The following is a 19319-nucleotide window of genomic DNA, read 5'->3' on the forward strand; positions in this document are numbered from 1 at the left end:
GAAAGAAAGGAGCATATTACAAATTTACTTAGAAAAGCTTTTCAGAACTGACAGGGTTGAGCACAAAAAGCTTCCAAAAGAGGTTTGTTTATAAATTTAATTCAAAGTTCCTGTGAGGTCATTACCGTTTATCATCATCACTCGAACCACATACCATTTAACAATCCTGCATGAGTCAGTACAAAGGGGGACAACACTCAGCTATTTCACTTATACACAAACATGTTATTTACAAAATTAATATTGTTTCTATCATCATATTGTTACTTTCACACTTAACATCAAGCTTCCAGACATCACGACTTTCAGGGTTTTTTTAGAGAATTATTTGTTGCTTTCTGAACCTAAGCATTTTGCAACTGCTTCAAATTAGACATTTAAATTGTTTATTCTTCCCCGTGAACATTTTGTAGTCTGTCTACTACTCAGTTGTACAGTAACATTTTTCTAAATAAGTATGTGGGCACAGCCAAGAAGCTGCCAAGAACAGACCTAGTTCACTTGGAACAGGATCACAAATATCCCAGGTAAGGCTCCACCATGTACATTCCCTCTCGATGCCTGTTACCCGATGGATTTACTGTAATTGGATACAGAGTTCAGGTAGGCAGTCTTACCCCTTGTCATCTGGGGAAATGTGTAATCTTCAATTATTTTTTCAAAAGCAAAGAGTTCCATTTATAGAAATTACTTATTTCTTCATCTGAAAGAGTTGTCATGCACCTTAAAAGTGTTACAACCAATAGAAAAGACACTTTTCTTTAAAAATGTAATGAGAAATTTGTAGAACAAGCAATTACACAGAGCAGCATTAAATGGTGTGGGCAAACAAAGTAGATGGAAAGACTTTGCATTTGTATTGTTGCTTTCTAACAGTACATGTAACAGTTTCCATATGCTGCTCATTTTGTCACAATGTCATTTGAAAGTCTGTTAGTTTACACAAGTAAGTAAGTTTTTAGATCCAGAATTTACAGTGACCTCCTCTTATACCTGATAACGGGGTTATTAGGTGTGTGTATCATTGTTGTATAATTTATAGTCGGAAAATAGTCATTGATGAGATCAAATTCGTACAAACGAAGCAAAGTAGACCAAATAGTCTTAATCTGAACATAAGCAAAGTTTTCTCCAATGCAGCGATGACGGCCTAGAAGGAAAGCCATAAAAAGCAGTTAGAACACTTATTAAATCACCTTTGACAGCAAACTAACTTTAAAAATGTTAACGTGGACAGAAATTGCTTCTTTCCTTTCTAAAGGTGAGGCTCTGATGCTGCACATACACCATTATGTAACTCCATCAAAGTCTTGGTTTTATAAGCTGTCACTGTGTAAAGAGACCAAGTAACTTGGATGAGATTGCGTCGTTCTGTCCCTCAGCGACAGCAAGTGTTAATTTATGTATCACCAAAGAAGCATTTGCAACGCTGAGAAAAGATCTCAATGAAAACCATGTTGTGGTGATACCTGCAAACTGTTTTGGCAGTTAAGACTCTCTGCAGATTTTTGCTCTGCCTTAAACTGGCTTTGTATTACCAGGTTTTTTACCTTGATGTAAAAAGAGTCAAACTTTACACATGCTAACCTGAAGGTTTGTTTGACTGCTGCTCCAAATGATACACCGCTGCTACTAATGCAAAACTATCAACTTCATTCTTTTAACAGCACTTTCGCAGTAAGAAAACTTTCAGGCAGCAATAGAAAGAAAAAAAAAATGTATCCTCAGATGATACAGCGTGGGGAGGTGCTGCATGAGATGACCAGTCTGAGTCACTTCAGCACGCAATCGCCCAGGAAGGTGCTGCCTCTCTTCTTACTCACCAGCGCCAAACGGAATGTAGGTGAATTTCTCTCCAGCTGCTGGGTTATCTTGGAGATACCGGTCAGGCTTGAAGTCTAGAGCATCCTTCCAGGAGTCCCTGAGTCTGTGGTTAACAGTGGGAGATACGCAGACCTGATGGCCAGGGGGAATATTATATCCAGCAACAGTCTACAAGACAAGAGGCGAGACCCCACACATCACAAAATTTCTCCATTTATTTTTTTTAAAGCGTTGCCTGAAGCACTGTTATCATAAGGCATAAATCTTAGATTTTGGCTAAGCTCATTTAAAATTTATGCAGCCTAATACTTTACTGTTTTAATTGTACAGGGCACAATGTTTAAGTAGTTGTGGGAACCTTTCAGCTGCTTTAACAAGGCTGGCAATTCTACAGAAAGTTTTTAAAAAAGGAACGAATTTTTTTAAAGCATTTGTCATGGGAGGGACATACTTTGAAAGCATTTGACTTTGTCTTATTTGTACAAACGGCAAGTTTCTTTCAAATTTACATAGCTTGTATTGTATTAAGTACAAGCCAAATTTTTCTAAGATAGCTATTGAAAATACCTGGCAAACAAAAAAAAAAATCTTTAAATGGTAGCACCAAACTAAGAACTCAAGTGAGACTGACAGCTAAAAGAAAGGGTCAGTTTTGCTGAACAAGACTGCAGGTGCCTGCTACTAGGTCCCCTCAGAGCCTTCCCTTCTTGAGGCTCAACAAACCCTGTTCCCTCAGCCTCTCCTCACAGGACTGCAACCCCCTGCTACCATACTGGGGGTCCTCTGCTTGTTTCACTGTATCAGTATCTCCATTGTGGGAAGCCAAAGAAGTCCAAAACTGGACATAAATAATTCCAGATGAAGGTAACAACCATCAAGTTCGAGGTATTAATTGCTTTCCTCAATCAGCACTGGCTACATTCTCACTGATATAAGCCAGGATGCCATCAGCTTTCATCCCTGCCAGCAAATGCTGCTCAATCATGTTTTTCCTTCTGCCAATCAGGCCACCTCCCTCCTGGCCTTTTCCAGCCTTGTTCCACTGCAGTGAAGTTAGCTCCAACAAGTGTACTCACCTGGGGAGTTCTGGCCATTCTCATCATGGTCATTATAGGAGGTCTAAGCCTTAAAGTTTCTTTTAGACAGCGATCCAGCAAACTGAGATCCTTCAGCTGAAAATGCAGAGAAAATAATATATCAGAATATTTATTCGACACAAACAAAATAATATTTTATACCATTTAAAACCAATTTTTTTAAAAATATTCAAAGAGTAAGCAGCTCAAATTTATATGTACTCAACATGAGCCGGCAATGTGCGCTGGCAGCCCAGAAAGCCAACCGTGTCCTGGGCTGCATCAAAAGGAGCGTGGCCAGCAGGTTGAGGGAGGTGATGCTGCCCCTCTACTCTGCTCTCGTGAGACCCCACCTGGAATACTGCGTTCAGCTCTGGAGCCCCCAACACAAGAAGGACATGGAGCTATTGGAATGAGTCCAGAGGAGGGCCACGAAGATGATCCAAGAGCTGAAGCCCCTCTCCTATAAAGACAGGCTGAGAGTTGGGGCTGTTCAGCCTGGAGAACAGAAGGCTCCAGGGTGATCTTATAGCAGCCTTCCGGTACTTAAAGAGGGCCTACAGGAAAGCTGGAGAGGGACTTTTAACAAGGCCATGGAGTGATAAGACAAGGGGCAATAGATTTAAACTGAAAGAGGGCAGATTTAGATTAGATATAAGGAAGAAATTTTTCACTGTGAGGATAGTGAGGCAGTGGAACAGGTTGCCCAGAGTAGTTGTGGATGCCCCATCCCTGGAAGTGTTCAAGCCCAGGTTGGATGAGGCTTTGGGCAACTTGGTGTAGTGGAGGGTGTCCCTGCCCATGGCAAAGGGTTGAAACTAGATGATCACTGAGGTCCCTTCCAACCCTAACCATTCTATGATTAGCTACCCTGATAATTTTTTTTTCATTTAATTCAATTAAGAAGAAAAAAATCTCTGACCAGTGAAAGCAATTGCCACTAGTTTCTTACTAATCTGTCTCACAAGTGTTTTCTAATGCCTAATTAAGAACAAGGTTACACTGCATTCCTTTCCTCAGCGGGAATATGAGAATGTTCCTCCCCTACAGAACTATCACTTCTTAAATAGAAATTGTAGGAACTGTAATTTCCTTAATCAACACTGATTAAAAAAACAGTAGCAAGCTAAAAATTTACTTGGAGAGGAGGAGATGGAGGAGATACATTGGCAAACAGCGTTAGCACAGAGTTACTGTGCCAGATAATTATTCTAACACAAAGCATATGACTGAATTTCATGGGGTTTTTGTTGGTTTGTTTTTTTTTTTAATCAGCATCTAAAAGCGTAAAAATAATATATAGCATACAAACCTGGTCGTAAGTTAATGGTGGCAAATCATCCCCACAAACTGTTTTTTGTTCTGCATAGCACTGTTCCTGTATTGATTTGTCTCTGGCTATGAAGAAGCCAAGCCAGGCGCTGGTGGTGGAGGATGTGTGCTGCCCTGCTAGGAGCAACCCGATAAGCATTCCAGCAATTTCATCATCTGTCAGCGGACAGCCATCCCTAGGATGAAAGGTGTTATGTTAGAACTTCATTTGATCAGGTTTCCAGCTGTTGTAGTATTTACAAATTCTTCTAATGTACTTTTTTCACATTCTTCTCTTTTGTTGCCTACTCTAATGGAGCAGCAAAAGACGTAGGTGTAGGGAGAACTCCGGAGAACAGAGGGAGAGAGGCTCTCTACGAGCCTTAAGGAAAATCATTACCGAGCAGCCAGCAAAGAGAAAGGAAGCAAACTCATGACCACTGACAAAAATCTCAGAAATCTAAATAACCATTTACAAGTTAAGATTTTAAGCTGTTTTTAAGAATACAGCTAGGACCAATTGCTGGCAACAAAACAAATTCAGAACGTGAGGGAATATTTCTTATTTTTCGGTAGATAGTTTGAACTGAAGAGTTCAAAGCTAAAGTAAAACACCTACAAATGACAAGTCTTCAAACCCTTTCCTTACTTGTATGAAGCATCAAGTAGAGTTTGGAGCATGTCATCCTCCCGCTCCTCAGACTTTCGACGTTTCTGGATAACCTTGTAGAAAATATTCTTTATTTCTTTGTGTGCTCGATCTCGACGTCTGCGATTCAAAACACTTCTATTAGCAACTTTGTACAAAGTAACTCATAAAATGCTTGTGAGGATTTATTTGGAAGTCTAGAATAGCTTACAAACAAGAAATGGGAAGGAGGGGGAAATCCAAACAACAAAGAAGTTTAGATAAAATGCTTAAGTTGCTTCATCTGCTACTTCAGGTACCTGAAGCTCGGTAGAGGTAGCCAACCTGGCAGAAGCCAGGCAGCATGAGTAAAACCCCCATCCAAATCGGCATACAGCTGAGCCACCTTCTCATTCAGCAAGCTTCTGATTTCTTTCCCGTGTAAGCAATGACTTGCTGTCAAGATGATAAGTTCTGAAAGGGCTTCAAACAGGTCTGAGGAAAGATTTGAAAAACGTTACTGAAGATGCATTTCAGGCAAGAGGTTATGTTTCACAGGTTATTCTTTATTTTTATTTTGTAAAAGAGAAAAATAAGTAACTGGACACAGATTCATAGAATCATAGAATGGTTCGGGTTGGAAGGGACCTCAATGATCATCTAGTTCCAACCCCCCTGCCATGGGCAGGGACACCCTCCACTACACCAGGTTGCTCAAAGCCTCATCCAACCTGGCCTTGAACACTTCCAGGGATGGGGCCGCCACAACTTTTCTAGGCAACCTGATAATTTTTAATAAATAATTAAAAAGCTGATAATTTTTAATTAAGAATTTTAAATGAGTTTTAGATTGTTTTACTAGGAGAATGAAGCATCTGATTTTAAATTTCTGTCTGTCTATCAGGTCTCTCTTTGTCGTGGGTTAGGCCGATCCGGAACCATAACACTCTTCAAACAATTTCTTTACTAGATCACCAGTTCAAACAACTTTCTTCTAAGATATTTCTTTCTAGTAACTTTTGTATGAGAGCTAGTAATCCTTCCAAAGTAAGACATGCAGCACAAGCTCAATCCTTAATAAATATAAAAGAAGTCATACAAAAACTTAACCTTGAAATCCAAATCCATGGGAAATCAGATAGTTTTGCTGCTCACTTGATTATTTTTATAGAATAATACTTATCCATTTAAATATAAAATTATATTAACTACATTATACATAATATAAATTATAAACTTAAAATAAAAATATCTTAATAGATGTATTCTATATTATAAAAATGTTATATATTGAAATATAAATACGTATGCTTAAATAATATTTTTGACACTATTATGCCACTGTGGGCTTGCAACAATGGTGATGGGCTATCTCTAGCAGGCTAGTTGGGAAAGGCAGGTGGGAAATAAAAGAATTCCACTTACATCACTAACCTAACTGTTTCAGCTTCAAGGATGCAGTTGTGTCAGTGTAGAAGATCCCTGAGCTAAGATCTCTGACACAGGCTCTGGAAAGTCAGAGCAGTATCTTTTCCTAGGGACTAAGAAGTGGTTACACTGAGCTGACTTGTATCGCGCAGAACAAGCACAATTCAGCCAGGCAACAGGACGCTCTCTAGGAGCTGACTGGGAAAGCACAAGTAAGATAGTCCTTCGCTCCTGTCAAAGACTTTCTGAGTACCTTTATTCTCCAATAGCCTTAAATTTGATTAAACAAAATCTGTATTCTCCACATTTCTTCTGATGTTCAGTACAGTTTTACCTATGTAATTTTTCATTTCTTTAATATTGCAGTAAATAATTTACAAAAACATACTGCATTTGCTTTAATTTCTTTCCAGAAAATCTGAGGAAAAGCACTTCTGATCTTTCTTACTTTTTTCTCCGCTGTCTCCCCATGCTTTGAAATACTCCTTTGTTTCCTCTTCAATGATAGATACATGCTGTTTAAACTGGGCAATATTTAGCCCAGTTTTGAGCATCTTCTTCTGTTCCAAAAATACCTAGAGGAAGCAAGACAGAAAAAGCAATCAGTACAAGGATCATCATATTATTGTAATTAAAAACTTATTATCATTTGTACTATAACAACATACAGAAGTAAAAAGAAATTATCATCACGATTGTAGGGTACAACAGATACTCAAATTTCAATAATTGATAATAATTTTTTTCACCTTTTTTTCAAGCAAAAGTTTAGTAACATCCAAGTAAGATACTAGCTCAAGGGAGCTACAATTCTCTCTTTTACAGTACCAAACAGAAAATAACTTTAATATCTTTGTTAAACTTTATCCCTGAAGATACGTGGAGCATTCAAGACTGAAATGTGGAACGCGCTTTAGATACATAATCACAAATGTGATCAGACCTGTCCTTGCAACATCTGGGTTCACTCTGTGTTGTCATGTGGCCTCCTTGCTTTCTCTGCCCCAGAGCTTCTGTCTTCTCTCATGCAGTAATGTGTTACCCCTGGCCCAGAGATGCAGTTTTGTTTTACAAGGCCCTCTGATCTCACTGACCAGGAAGTCAGACACAGAAGCAGGAAGCAAACCGCTTCCTAGGAAAATGGTGAGCTTCACGTCTTTCTCACCTCTTCCTCTTTTTCTTTGTATAGTCTCACAGCTAACAAACCTACTGGTAAAAAGCCCATTATTAGATGAGAACCGCTCAACAGATTGACAGGACATCTACTCAGAAAATTATTCAACGAATTTTAAGCCCTAATTATGAATTAGAGGATCTGCCCTATGGATCTGCACTATACCATGTGCAACACACCAAAAAATGTCTTCCCACCAAGGGCTCTGCACGTACTATAAAGTTATTCACAAAACAAAAGGCGTAAGAAGAAAGGCTACTTCCTAGAAACTTCTGTTTTCAGAATGCAGCGGGGACTTCAGCAGTCTCTCAGGGTACACACGCCACAGCGCAGAGACAAGCGCATTTCCCCTTGCAACATGCTAGCCCATCTCCAGCTTGATGGAGACAGGACTGGCACGCAGGAGTGAATGCATCCTCTGACATTTCAGCTTCTCTCAACACAAAACTTTCTGCAAGAGGCTTGGAGGGAGGAGACAGAGTGAGTGACTCGATACACAGACTATGCATATTAATAAACAATTACCAGAATTAATGGTAAATAAATAACTTCTTCGTTTTAAAAGAGTAAGTGGTGGTTCTTTAAAACACGTAACTGAAAGTCACTGTCAGACTGAAGAGCTAAAGACTTAGCAGCTTGAGCAGGGAGAACGGGGCTTCAAAAGAAGGTTCTGGATGACCCATCAATGGTAGAACACCAATGAAAGCTTGAACAGCTCTCTAAATGCCTTCTCAGTAGATGTCATCTATCTGGACTTCTGTAAGGCCTTTGACATGGTCCCCCACAACACCTTTCTCTCTAAATTGGAGAGATATGGATTTGATGGGTGGACTGTTCAGTGGATGAGGAATTGGTTGGATGGTTGCATCCAGAAGGTAGTGGTCAACAGCTCAATGTCCAGATGGAGACTGGTGACAAGTGGTGTCCCTCAGGGATCTGTATTGGGACCAGTACTGTCTAATATCTTCACCAAGGACATAGTGGGACTGAGTGCACCCTCAGCAAGTCTGCAAACAGCACCAAGCTGAGTGGTGCAGCTGACATGCCTGAAGGACAGGATGCCATCCAGAGGGACCTGGACAAGCTCGAGAAGTAGGTCCATGTGAATCTCATGGGGTTCAACAAGGCCAAATGCATGGTCTTGCGCATGGGTCAGGGCAAGCCCTGGTATCAATAGAGAATGCAGGATGAAGAGGTTGAGAGCAGCCCTGCGAAGAAGGACTTGGGAGTACTGCTGGACATCAACCAGCAATGTGCACTTGCAGCCCAGAAGGCCAACCGTATCCAAACGAAGTGTGGCCAGGAGGTCGAGGGAGGTGATTCTGCTCCTCTGCTCTGCTCTGGTGAGACCCCACCTGCAGTACTGTGTCCAGGTCTGGAGCCCTCAGCACAGGAAAGACATGGAGTTGTTGCAGCAGGTCCAGAGGAGGGCCACAAAAATGGTCAGAGGGATGGAACACCTCTCTTATTAGGAAAGGCTGAGAAAGTTGTTCAGCCTGGAGAAGGCTCTGGGGAGACCTTACTGCAGCCTTTTAGTACTTAAAGAGGGCTGTGGGAAAATAACCGAAATTGGGGAAAATGGAGAAATACAGCTTCGTAAAGTTCAGCTTAAAGGCTGCAATATTAGAGCAGCTTTGAGGTGAGACACAGTTGCTGCTCCCAGGATGGACATGGCCTGCTGGTCGGATGGAATGAGCAATGTCCTTGAAGCGGGGAGTAGAGTGGTACGGAGGTACCATGGCTCATCCCTGTTATCAGGGGCAAAGGACGTCTGGTGAAGATAACCATCTAATTGCCCTCGTGCAAGACGGATCACAACTGCTGCCTCAGCAATAATGCTGAAATCGTGTCCTGTAGTTGAACTTCGCTCATTATAATGTTATTATAACACCAAAACACACCTCCACCTCAAAAGCTACCCGCCTCCAGGCTGTGATCACCCCTGACTGAGCAGGCGCCCTGAATTTCTTCTTGCCTATACCTTTAAATCGAAGTGAGAAAAAATCCTAATTGGTGTAAATTAGGAACAGGAAGACCCAGAAAAGGCAACCCAAAACAAAGGGCATTCTGATTCCTCACCCCACACGGCAGAAGACAGTAAGTCAAAGGTGAGCCACGAATGGAAAGAAGTCCGTGCTCGGGGTAACAGGCGACCCCCGCGCTCCTTGCCTACCTCAGCTCCCCAGGTGCCCTGCACAACAGGTTTGAGGCTCTAGAGGTGGAAGGCCCGTCGATGGATGGTGTAGCTGAGGGACCATCTGCACTGGAGGTGTCACCAGGGTCAGAGAGGACTACCCGTTGTATCAAGACCACCTCCACAGGGAAGAAAAGAAGGGTGGTAGTTATAGGTGACTCCCATCTGAAGGGGATGGAAGGTCCAATATGCCGGGCTGACACTGCTCTGAGGGAAGTCTGCTGCCTCCCTGGAGCCCGGGTTAAGGACGTTGCTAGGAAACTTCCTATCCTGGTACAGTCCACAGACTACTACCCTTTACTGCTCTTCCATGTGGGTGAAGATGAAACTGAAACACGGAGTCCACAGTCGATCAAGAAGGATTTCAGGACCCTGGGACAGGTGGTAAGAAGATGTATCTGGGGCACAAATAATCTTTCCTTCCATCCTTCCAGTTGCGAGCAGTGACACTGGAAGAAGCAAGTGCATTCAGTCGATTAATAAGTGGCTCCATGGCTGGTGTCATCGCCACAATTTTGGCTTTTTTGATAATGGCATGGGCCACATGGCACCAGGCCTACTGGCACCAGACAGGACTTGCCTTTCTCAGAGGGGAACGAGGGTCTTGGCACAACAGCTAGCAGGGCTCATTGACAGGGCTTTAAACTAGATTTGAATGGGGAGGGGGGTAATATCAAGAATGATAAAGACATGCTGGAAGTACCTGAAGAACAGAAGAAAGGAGTTCCAGCTGCTTCAGCCAGGAAGTCAGGTTCATCTGGGGTCCAACTTAAATGCCTTTATGTCAATGCGCGCAGCATGGGGAACAAGCAAGAGGAGTTAGAAGTGTATGCGCGCCTGTTGGAATATGATCTTATTGGCATCATGGAGACGTGGTGGGATGAATCCTATGACTGGAGTGTCAGAATAGAAGGGTACAGGCTCTTTAGGAAGGACAGGCAGGGGAGATGAGGAGGAGGGGTTGCCCTCTATGTCAAAGACCAGCTGGAGTGCATGGAGCTGCACCTGGGGACGGATGAGGTCCCAACTGAGAGCTTATGGGTTAGGATTAAAGGGAGAGCAGGGACAGGGGACATAGTAGTAGGGGTCTGCTACAGACCACCTGACCAGGAGGACTGGGTGGATGAGGCTCTCTACAGACAGATAGAAGCTGCCTCACGTTCACGCGCCCTGGTCCTCATGGGAGACTTCAACCACCCTGATATCTGTTGGAAGGACAACACAGCAGGGCATAGGCAACCCAGGAGGTTCCTGGAATGCATGGATGATAACTTCCTTCTCCAAGTGGTAGAGGAACCAACGAGGAGAGGTGCTTTGCTGGACCTTGTTCTCACCAACAAAGAAGGGCTGGTGGGGAACGTGACGCTCAAGGGTAGCCTTGTCTGCAGTGACCGTGAAATGGTGGAATTCAAGATTCTTAGAGAAGCAAGGAGGGTGCACAGCAAGCTCACTACCCTGGATTTCAGAAGAGCAGACTTCGGCCTCTTCAGGGATCTCCTTGCTAGAGTACAATGGGATGAAGCCCTGGAGGGAAGAGGGGCCCAAGAAAGCTGGTTAATATTCAAGGATCACCTCCTCCAAGCTCAGGAGCAGTGCATCCCAACAAAGAGAAACTCTGGTAGGAACACCAGGAGGCCTGCATGGATGAACAAGGAGCTCCTGGACCAACTCGGGCACAAAACGAAGGCCTACAGAGGGTGGAAACAAGGACAGGTAGCCTGGGAAGAATACAGAGCGATTGTCCAAGCAACCAGAGATCAGGTTAGGAAAGCTAAAGCCCTGGTAGAGATAAATCTGGCCAGGGACATCAAGGGCAACAAGAAAAACTTCTATAGATATGTCAGTGATAAAAAGAGATCTAGGGAAAACGTAGGCCCTCTCCGGAAGGAAATGCGGGAACTGGCTACCCGGGATATGGAGAAGGCTGAGGTTCTCAATGACTTCTTTGCCTCAGTCTTCACTGGCAAGAGCTCCAGCTGCACAGCCCAAGTCACAGAAGGCAAAGGCAGGGACTGGGAGAATGAAGAACCGCCCACGGTAGGAGAAGATCAGGTTCGAGACCATCTGAAGAATGTGAAGGTGGACAAGTCCATGGGACCTGATGAGGTGCATCCGCGGGTCCTGAGGGAACTGGCGGATGAAGTTGTTAAGCCACTATCCATCATATTTCAGAAGTTGTGGCAATCTGGTAAAGTTCCCAATGACTGGAAAAGGGGAAACATAGCCTCCATCTTTAAAAAGGGGAAAAAAGAAGACCCAGGGAACTACAAGCCAGTCAGTCTCACCTCTGTGCCTGGCAAGATCATGGAGCAGATCCTCCTGGCAACTATGCTAAGGCACATAGAAAATAAGGAAGTGATTGGTGACAGCCAACATGGCTTCACTAAGGGCAAATCCTGCCTGACTAATTTGGTGGCCTTCTATGATGAGGTTACAGTATTGATGGATAGAGGAAGAGCAACTGACATTGTCTACCTGGACTTACTCAAATCATTTGATACTGTCCCACACAACATCCTTGTCTCTAAACTGGAAAGACATGGTTTTGATGGATGGACCACTCGGGGGATAAGGAATTGGCTGGATGGTTGCACTCAAAGAGTTGTGGTCAATGGTTCAATGTCCAAGTGGAGGCCAGTGACGAGTGGTGATTAGATATAAGGAAGAAATTTTTCACTCAGAGGGTGGTGAGGTACTGGAACAGGTTGCCCAGAGAAGTTGTAGATGCCCCACCCCTGGAAGTGTTCAAGGCCATGTTGGATGAGTCTTTGGGCAACCTGGTGTAGTGGAGGGTGTCCCTGCCCATGGCAGGGGGGGTTGGAACTAGATGATCTTTGAGGTCCCTTCCAACCCTAACCATTCTATGATTCTGTGATTCTAATAAAGGTATGTATGACTAGAGTCACTCAAGCTCCACCTGAAAGTAAAGATGTAGTAAAGTATAAAATGGCGAAAGAGAAGGAGGATGTTAGGGGAGAAGCCCTCCCATCAAAACGTCTGGGATCATAGAATCATAGAATGGCATAGGCTGGAAGGGACCTCAGAGATCATCTAATCCAACCTCCCTGTCATGGGCAGGGACGCCTCTCAACTAGACCAGGCTACTCAAGGCTCCGTGCAACCTGGCCTTGAACACCTCCAGGGCTGAGGCATCTACAACTTCTCTGGGCAACCTGTTCCAGTACCTCACCACCCTCTGAGTGAAAAATTTCTTCCTTATATCTAACCACCTCCAGGGAGGGGGCATCCACAACTTCTCTGGGCAATTTATTCCAAAGTCTTACCACCGCCACGTACTGAAGAATTTCTTCCTAAGATCTAATCTAAATCTGTTCTCCTTCAACTTAAACCCATTTCCCCGTGTCCTATCAGTGGACACTCTTGTAAAAAGTCCCTCCCCAGCCTTCCTGTAAGTTCCCTTCAGGTATTGGAAGGCAGCTATTCGGTCCCCCCGAAGTCTTCTCTTTTCAAGGCTGAACGATCCCAGCTCCTGCAACCTGTCTTTGTAGCAGAGGTGCTCCAGCCCCTGGATCATCTTTGTGGCCCTCCTCTGAACACGCTCCAACAAATCTGTGTCTCTCTTATGGTGGGGACACCAGAACTGGATGCAGTATTCAAGGTGGGGTCTCACAAGAGCAGAGTAGAGGGGGGGAATCATCTCTCGTGACCTGCTGACCACGCTTCTCTTGATACATCCCAGGATGCAGTTGGCCTTCTGGGCCGCATGAGCGCACTGCCGGCTCATGTTGAGCTTCTCATCTATGAACACCCCCAAATCCTTCTCTTCAGAGCTACTCTCAACCCACTCTGTGCCCAGTTTGTATTTATGCCTAGGATTGGCCCGACCCAGGTGACGGACCTTGCATTTTGACTTGTTGAAGCTCATGCAGTTTGCACTGGCCCAATTCTCAAGCCTATCAAGGTCCCTCTGTATGGCATCTCTTCCCTCAAGTGGATCAGTCGGCGGGCTGGATCTCTCGTCTCCCCGCCCCCCCCCCGATAGGGACGCCTATTGGGTAAGAGCTCTGTGTTATGTGCACTTCGTTACTAACATCTTGCTATTTAGTATTATCACTGCTCAGTTCTAATTTTATATTGTTCTAAATCAAATCTGTTTTCGCAGTCAGTCCCTATCCCCAGCTATCTTCGAATCTCTATCCTGTCACGAGCATATGTAATAAAACTTTTTATATAAATAGAAGTTTCTGGAAACTTCATAATCACTGTAAGGGATTTAGCTCATTGTGCTGCTGGCAGGGTCCCTGAACGGGTTAGGTGAACATCCTCCGATTTTGCGGGCTGCCCAGGGGGGGCAGGTGGGTCAGGTACAAGGGTCTCGTCTTTCTTGGGAAGCTGGTAGACTGGTCAAATTGCTCCCTGACCTCTACTGGTCTGACCTTGTGTCATAACATGACAGGGGCTTATAAGAAAGATGGAGAGAGACTTTTCAGTGGGGCCTGTTGCGATAGGACAAGGGGTAACAGTTTTAAACTAAAAGAGGGTAGATTTAGACTAGACATGAGGAAGACATATTTTTACAATGAGGGCGGTGAAATACTGGCACAGGTTGCCCAGAGAGGTGGTAGATGCCCCATCTCTGGATACATTCAAGGTCAGGTTAGACGGGGCTCTGAGCAACTGGATCAAGTTGAAGATGTCCCTGCTCGTTGCATGAGAGGGTCGGACTAGATGACCTTTAAAGGTCCCTTCCAACTCAAACTATTCTATGACTCTATGTCTGAAATGAAATCATGGGGTAGCACCATGTAAAAAACCAACTCACCTCTAGCAGAATGCATTCTGGCCACAAGGAGACATGCCACCTCCCTAGCTTCATATAGGGAAACACACAACTAGAGATAATCAGTGTGTGTCAATAGCAAAGTCCCTGCATCTCCTAGCTGTGGAAAAAAATAGCCCAGGTGATTGATTTTCTGAGGAAGCTGAAACTGCAGAGATAAGAAGGTAGAAGTCCTTCTAGTATCAAAGGTATGAATGAAGTAACTTATCCACAGACATCCAAGGCTTACTGAGTAATATGAAAAGATTAATCTGAAAAGATTAATCTCTTGGCTAAAGCAGAACTCAAACACATTCTTGGGAAAAACTCAGGGTAACTCTAGCAAAATACTTTAGTTCAGAAAAAAAGCAGTATATGGTAGACCAATGAGGTAGGCCTTAATCATCCCTATATGCCTGAAGAACACAGAAATGCCCATATTTCCAAAGAGCTTATAGAAAGTTCTATAAAACTCCTGAAGGATGAGATTACATCCCACTGAAGAACTGGCTCTTGAATGAAGACAAACATTCAAATCCATCCATGAACTGCAGACTGTGAAAGCAGAAGTCAAAATAGCTGTAACAACAAGTAGATGAACTGTCACAGAATTAACAGACAAACCAGCACCTTTCATTTTCAAGCAGACATCCCATGACAGTCAGAATCCAAAGAACAAGGACAATATAGTGAAAATCTAGCCAACTTAGCACTCTATGTCTGATTCATCGACACTTCTCTGAAACTAGTATATACCAGAGAAGAACGTGAAAGATGTATTGCAGAGAATCATGTACCCTCTGCACTCCAGCAGCTCCAAAAAGGATCCCCAACTCCATCCCTGACATTTTGAGGAAGACCTCTGGCTGTTGGAACTGGTAGAAACAAGTCCGTTAGAACGGCCCCACTTGTGGAAGAGGTCTCCTAGGACAAAGAAATGATCTCCTAGTTGTTATCCAGGCTGCAGTCCTGATGGTTTTATTGACAAAGTGATGGCAGGAGCTATGCACCACCCAAACAACCAAACAATCCTCTCCCCAGATTTGTGACAGTCTATCCACAATTTAACACTCCCTGACAAAGCAGAGCAGGAGAAAACTAAGTTCTCCTTCACTTATTGACAAAGTGGTAAGTTTTTGGTAGTCAGTTGTATGTGAGGCTTCCAAAAGAATGAGGTAAGAACAACACACATACTTGGTGGATCACTGCAAAATGCCAGTGTGGAGGAAAACAGACTAGTGATTACTGCCCCTAAGACACACAACTAAGAAAGCAACAATCACTGCAAATACCTTCAGCAGGGGAGAATGAAGAGGCATGCTAAGAAGGAAAAGTCTCGATGGCCGCAGAAATTATTACTGGTCAAGTGATAGGCACTTATCCAAACAAAATGAAGCAAAAACTGAAAATCCAAAACTAAAGTATATCACAATGCTATTTCTGCAACCAGACTACTCTGTTGTACAACAGGCTGTCGATGTCAACATACACTGAATACCGAGTCCCAGTGGAGCAAGTCTGTCCATGGAAAAGTTGGCTTCTGCAGTTCAAGAGTCTGTCATGCCAGACAACACGCACAAACAAGAAAGCGGCCAACGCTTAGCTCAGAAACAATGCCACGTGACACAGCCACTGTGCTTCCAGACCCATGCAGACTGTATTCTGCAAACGTATACAGACTGACTTTTGTCCGAGCAACACAAACCTTGTGGTGCTAATTGTCAAATTAATACTCCTATATCTAGATTTGGCGTGGCATAAATGAAAAATTATCACTCTTAAAGCGCTCTCAGAAGGAAGACCTAAAGTTGCCTGTAAGGGAAAAGCAGACTGCAGCCAGTGGCATGCTGTAAGGAAAAGAAAGAGCTTCACTTACTAGTTTTTCCTCTATGGTGGCATTAGGCAGCTTCAAAAACAAAAAACAGCATGCAGACTAACAAATGACCAGGTGGTAAATAAAGCAACCTAAACGTGCGTAGTCTTGATTATCCAACTGAGACAATTTACCAACTGCAAAATGCCAGAACTGATTATGAACACGCAACCCCATCATGCAGAGCCAAGAGCTCAGGGCTGCCTACTCAGAATATAAATTACACTACTCTTCCACTCATCTCATATTCAAAATACATACCGCATTAGGGACATCATAAGCAACTCCCTTGCCAAAAACTGGTGTAGTTAACCGAGAGTATACATCCTCCGCATTCAAATCTTCGTTTTTGCTATTGAAGAGTAGAGCAGCGGCATCACTACCCAGCAAGTATGTGAATGTCTTGCCAACCATAGTGAAACTGAACACAGGTCCATACTAAAAAAAAAAAGTTTATTTTAAATAAGAACACAAATCATTAAATCAGTGTCTCTTTACGTACAGTCTTTCACAAATCACTTACTCTCCTAAGAAGCGTCTAAAGATTTAATAAAGATATAAATATTTCAAACCACATTTAATTCTGTTCTCAATATACTCACCAATGATATTTAACATTATAACAAACACAAGTGATCTTGCACATTTTAAAATCATTTAGTTTAAAAAAATGTAAATAAAAGCTCAATTACACTACAGAAACTAGCAGGGGCATTATAGCACATATAGCATCCAGTAATCTAAAAATGCTGTCTCAAAAAATTCTGGATTTGGAGTTATGTATAGGTAATCAAAAGCAAGTAAGATTTTAAACTTTAAAGGTTATCTCCAGCAGATCTTCACATACTAAATTTGGCTTTCTCTAAGCTAACCAAGCTGAGATTTAAGCTTATGTTTTAGACAACACGAAACAGATCATTAAATCTTATTTCATTGGAATTAAGGCTCTACTGCCTTAGTCCATTTCTTTTGGATTGTTACAGCGTAAAATCTACTGAGGTTTTATACATCAGCCCTTTTAACATTGGAGGGAGCCTTAAAATTCATCACATTGCCCACAGAGGTGGTCAGCTACATTCCAGCCTGGTCACAGATTAGTAAAGAGTGAGATTAAAAATTCTCAATTAAGGCAAGAAATAGCTTTTTAATTAACTTGTGATTCAGCTACAAGCCAAATATGAAGACACATTTTTTAAATCTGAATCACAAGAGGTATCTCAGAAACACCGTTTCTCTAACAATAAAGTACACAAAGACGTCTGAAGAAACCAGAGCCTACTCGGCACACCCCACTCCATATTCGAGGCGGTAAATGAGAATGAACTGATTTTAAACAGGCTCCAGATACAGAAATCCATAGATACACAAAAGTATTTTAGCACATGCTCAGCCAGTCATGCAGGAAAACATACCTTGTCATAAGCATTTTCCAAAAATTCAATGGGACTTTTTCCAAATGCGATTGCATGTCCAAGGAAAGGGATGCTTGATGAAATATAAGGTGGGTATTTCTGAGAAAGGAGGAGAAAAATAAATACCGAATTTTGTTCAGAAAGTAATAAAATCATGCCCATTTACATAAAAACTAAACACATAGGAGGCTCTAGTTTTGTTTAAACATTTCTGTGAAAAGGCCAACTTTGGACAAGTATTTTGTTTAGATAGCGTTAAGACTGAGCCACATTAAAAGCAGCAGAGGTTAAAATAAAATTAATATGATTAAGATTCTTACTAAGCTGCCTCTGAAAGCAAAGCCACAGCATACTGCAAACGGAAAGCAGGCATTCAGAACCAAAACAGCGTCCACGCTTTATTAAACCCATCTCAGTTTGACATCGCGTTTCACACAAACGTGGGAGCCGCCTTCTAGGCTGCACCGGTGAAACAGCACCGGGCTCGGCCTTCGCCCCCACAAAGCCCACCGACCCTGCCGGCTTCACGCAGTACCAACCAGCCGGGCCCAAGGACACGCCAGCGCGACGCTCCCGCCGGGAACCGTGTGCCCCGGAGGCTGCTTGGAGCGCTCTTCGCCCGCCAGACCCCGTTCCCGCACCCGTGGATTTTACCGCCCGCTCTGCGCTCCCGAAAAGGGCTGCCCAGAAGCGCGCGCACCGCTGCTCGTCCGTCCGTCCGCACCCCGCTTCCCCCGGCCCTCTCCCTCTCCCTCTCCCTCTCCCTCTCCCTCTTCCTCTTCCTCTCCCTCTCCCCTGCGCCCGCCGCCGCAGAAGGGTGACGGAGACCTCCGGGTGCCCTGCCCCGGCCCGTCGCCTCTCCCTGGCCCCGCCGCGCGTCCCCTGTCGCCTACCTTTCGGTCAGACCCGACGTGGCGGCGGTAACCCAGCTGGAGCAGGTAGCCGAGGCTCAGCACGAAGGCAGAGGCGGCCAGCAGCAGGGAGAGGGGGCTGCCGACGGCCACCCGCTCCAGCAGGGACCCGCCGACCTCCATCAGGCTCAGCATCTCCTCGGCACCCACCGCCGCCGTCCGCCGGGCTGCGGCGACACGCGCGCCAACCCCCTCCGCGCGCCGCGGGGCGGGGCCTGCGGCCGCCACGCCCCCCCGCGCTGAGCTGATCTCTGCCCATGTGACGATTCCCGGCGCCCGAGCCAATCGGTGGCCGTGCACCACGGGGTGACGGTGTCTGCCGGGCTGCGAGCGGCGCCATTGGGCGGGCGAGGGGCGGGGGCGGGGCGCCGGGCCGTGGCCGTGGCTGGCGGTTGGCGGCCGGCTGGAGGCTGGGCGCGTCCCGCGGGGGGCGGTGGCTGGCGGGGTGTGTCGGGGCGGCCGCGGGGCCGAGACGGCAGCGGTTCGCGCCGCCACCCCGAGCCCCAGGGCTTGGGCTTCTGAGGGGACAGCAGGGCCCCGCTGGCCTCTGCCCGCAAGCCGCCTTCCCCCGCAGCCTTTGCCGGGCCGGAGGGGCTGCCCGCCGGAGGGGCTGCGCCCGCGGCCGCCCGCCGCCGCCCGCCCCAGAGCTGCTCATCTGGGAGCTGCTCTGTCTGGCCTTACCCGGGCCGAGCAGTGCCGCCGGCGTTG

General features: G+C 44.9%; 1 protein-coding gene across 1 annotated transcript; it reads right to left on the reverse strand.

Moving 5' to 3' along the window:
* Positions 1 to 520: 520 nt before the first annotated feature.
* Positions 521 to 18746, reverse strand: CYP51A1 (cytochrome P450 family 51 subfamily A member 1). The gene is made up of 10 exons (XM_086614707.1): positions 18594 to 18746; positions 17701 to 17799; positions 16550 to 16726; positions 6716 to 6842; positions 5160 to 5334; positions 4861 to 4980; positions 4213 to 4408; positions 2901 to 2996; positions 1824 to 1992; positions 521 to 1150 (listed from the first exon to the last, which is right to left on the reverse strand). The coding sequence occupies exons 1-10, from the start codon at positions 18744 to 18746 to the stop codon at positions 972 to 974; spliced, it is 1491 nt and encodes a 496-aa protein (XP_086470833.1). The 3' UTR covers positions 521 to 971.
* Between the last annotated feature and the right edge of the window lie 573 nt (positions 18747 to 19319).

This window comes from Tauraco erythrolophus, chromosome 7 (assembly GCF_009769465.1).
Source record: "Tauraco erythrolophus isolate bTauEry1 chromosome 7, bTauEry1.pri, whole genome shotgun sequence".
NCBI lineage: Eukaryota > Metazoa > Chordata > Aves > Musophagiformes > Musophagidae > Tauraco > Tauraco erythrolophus.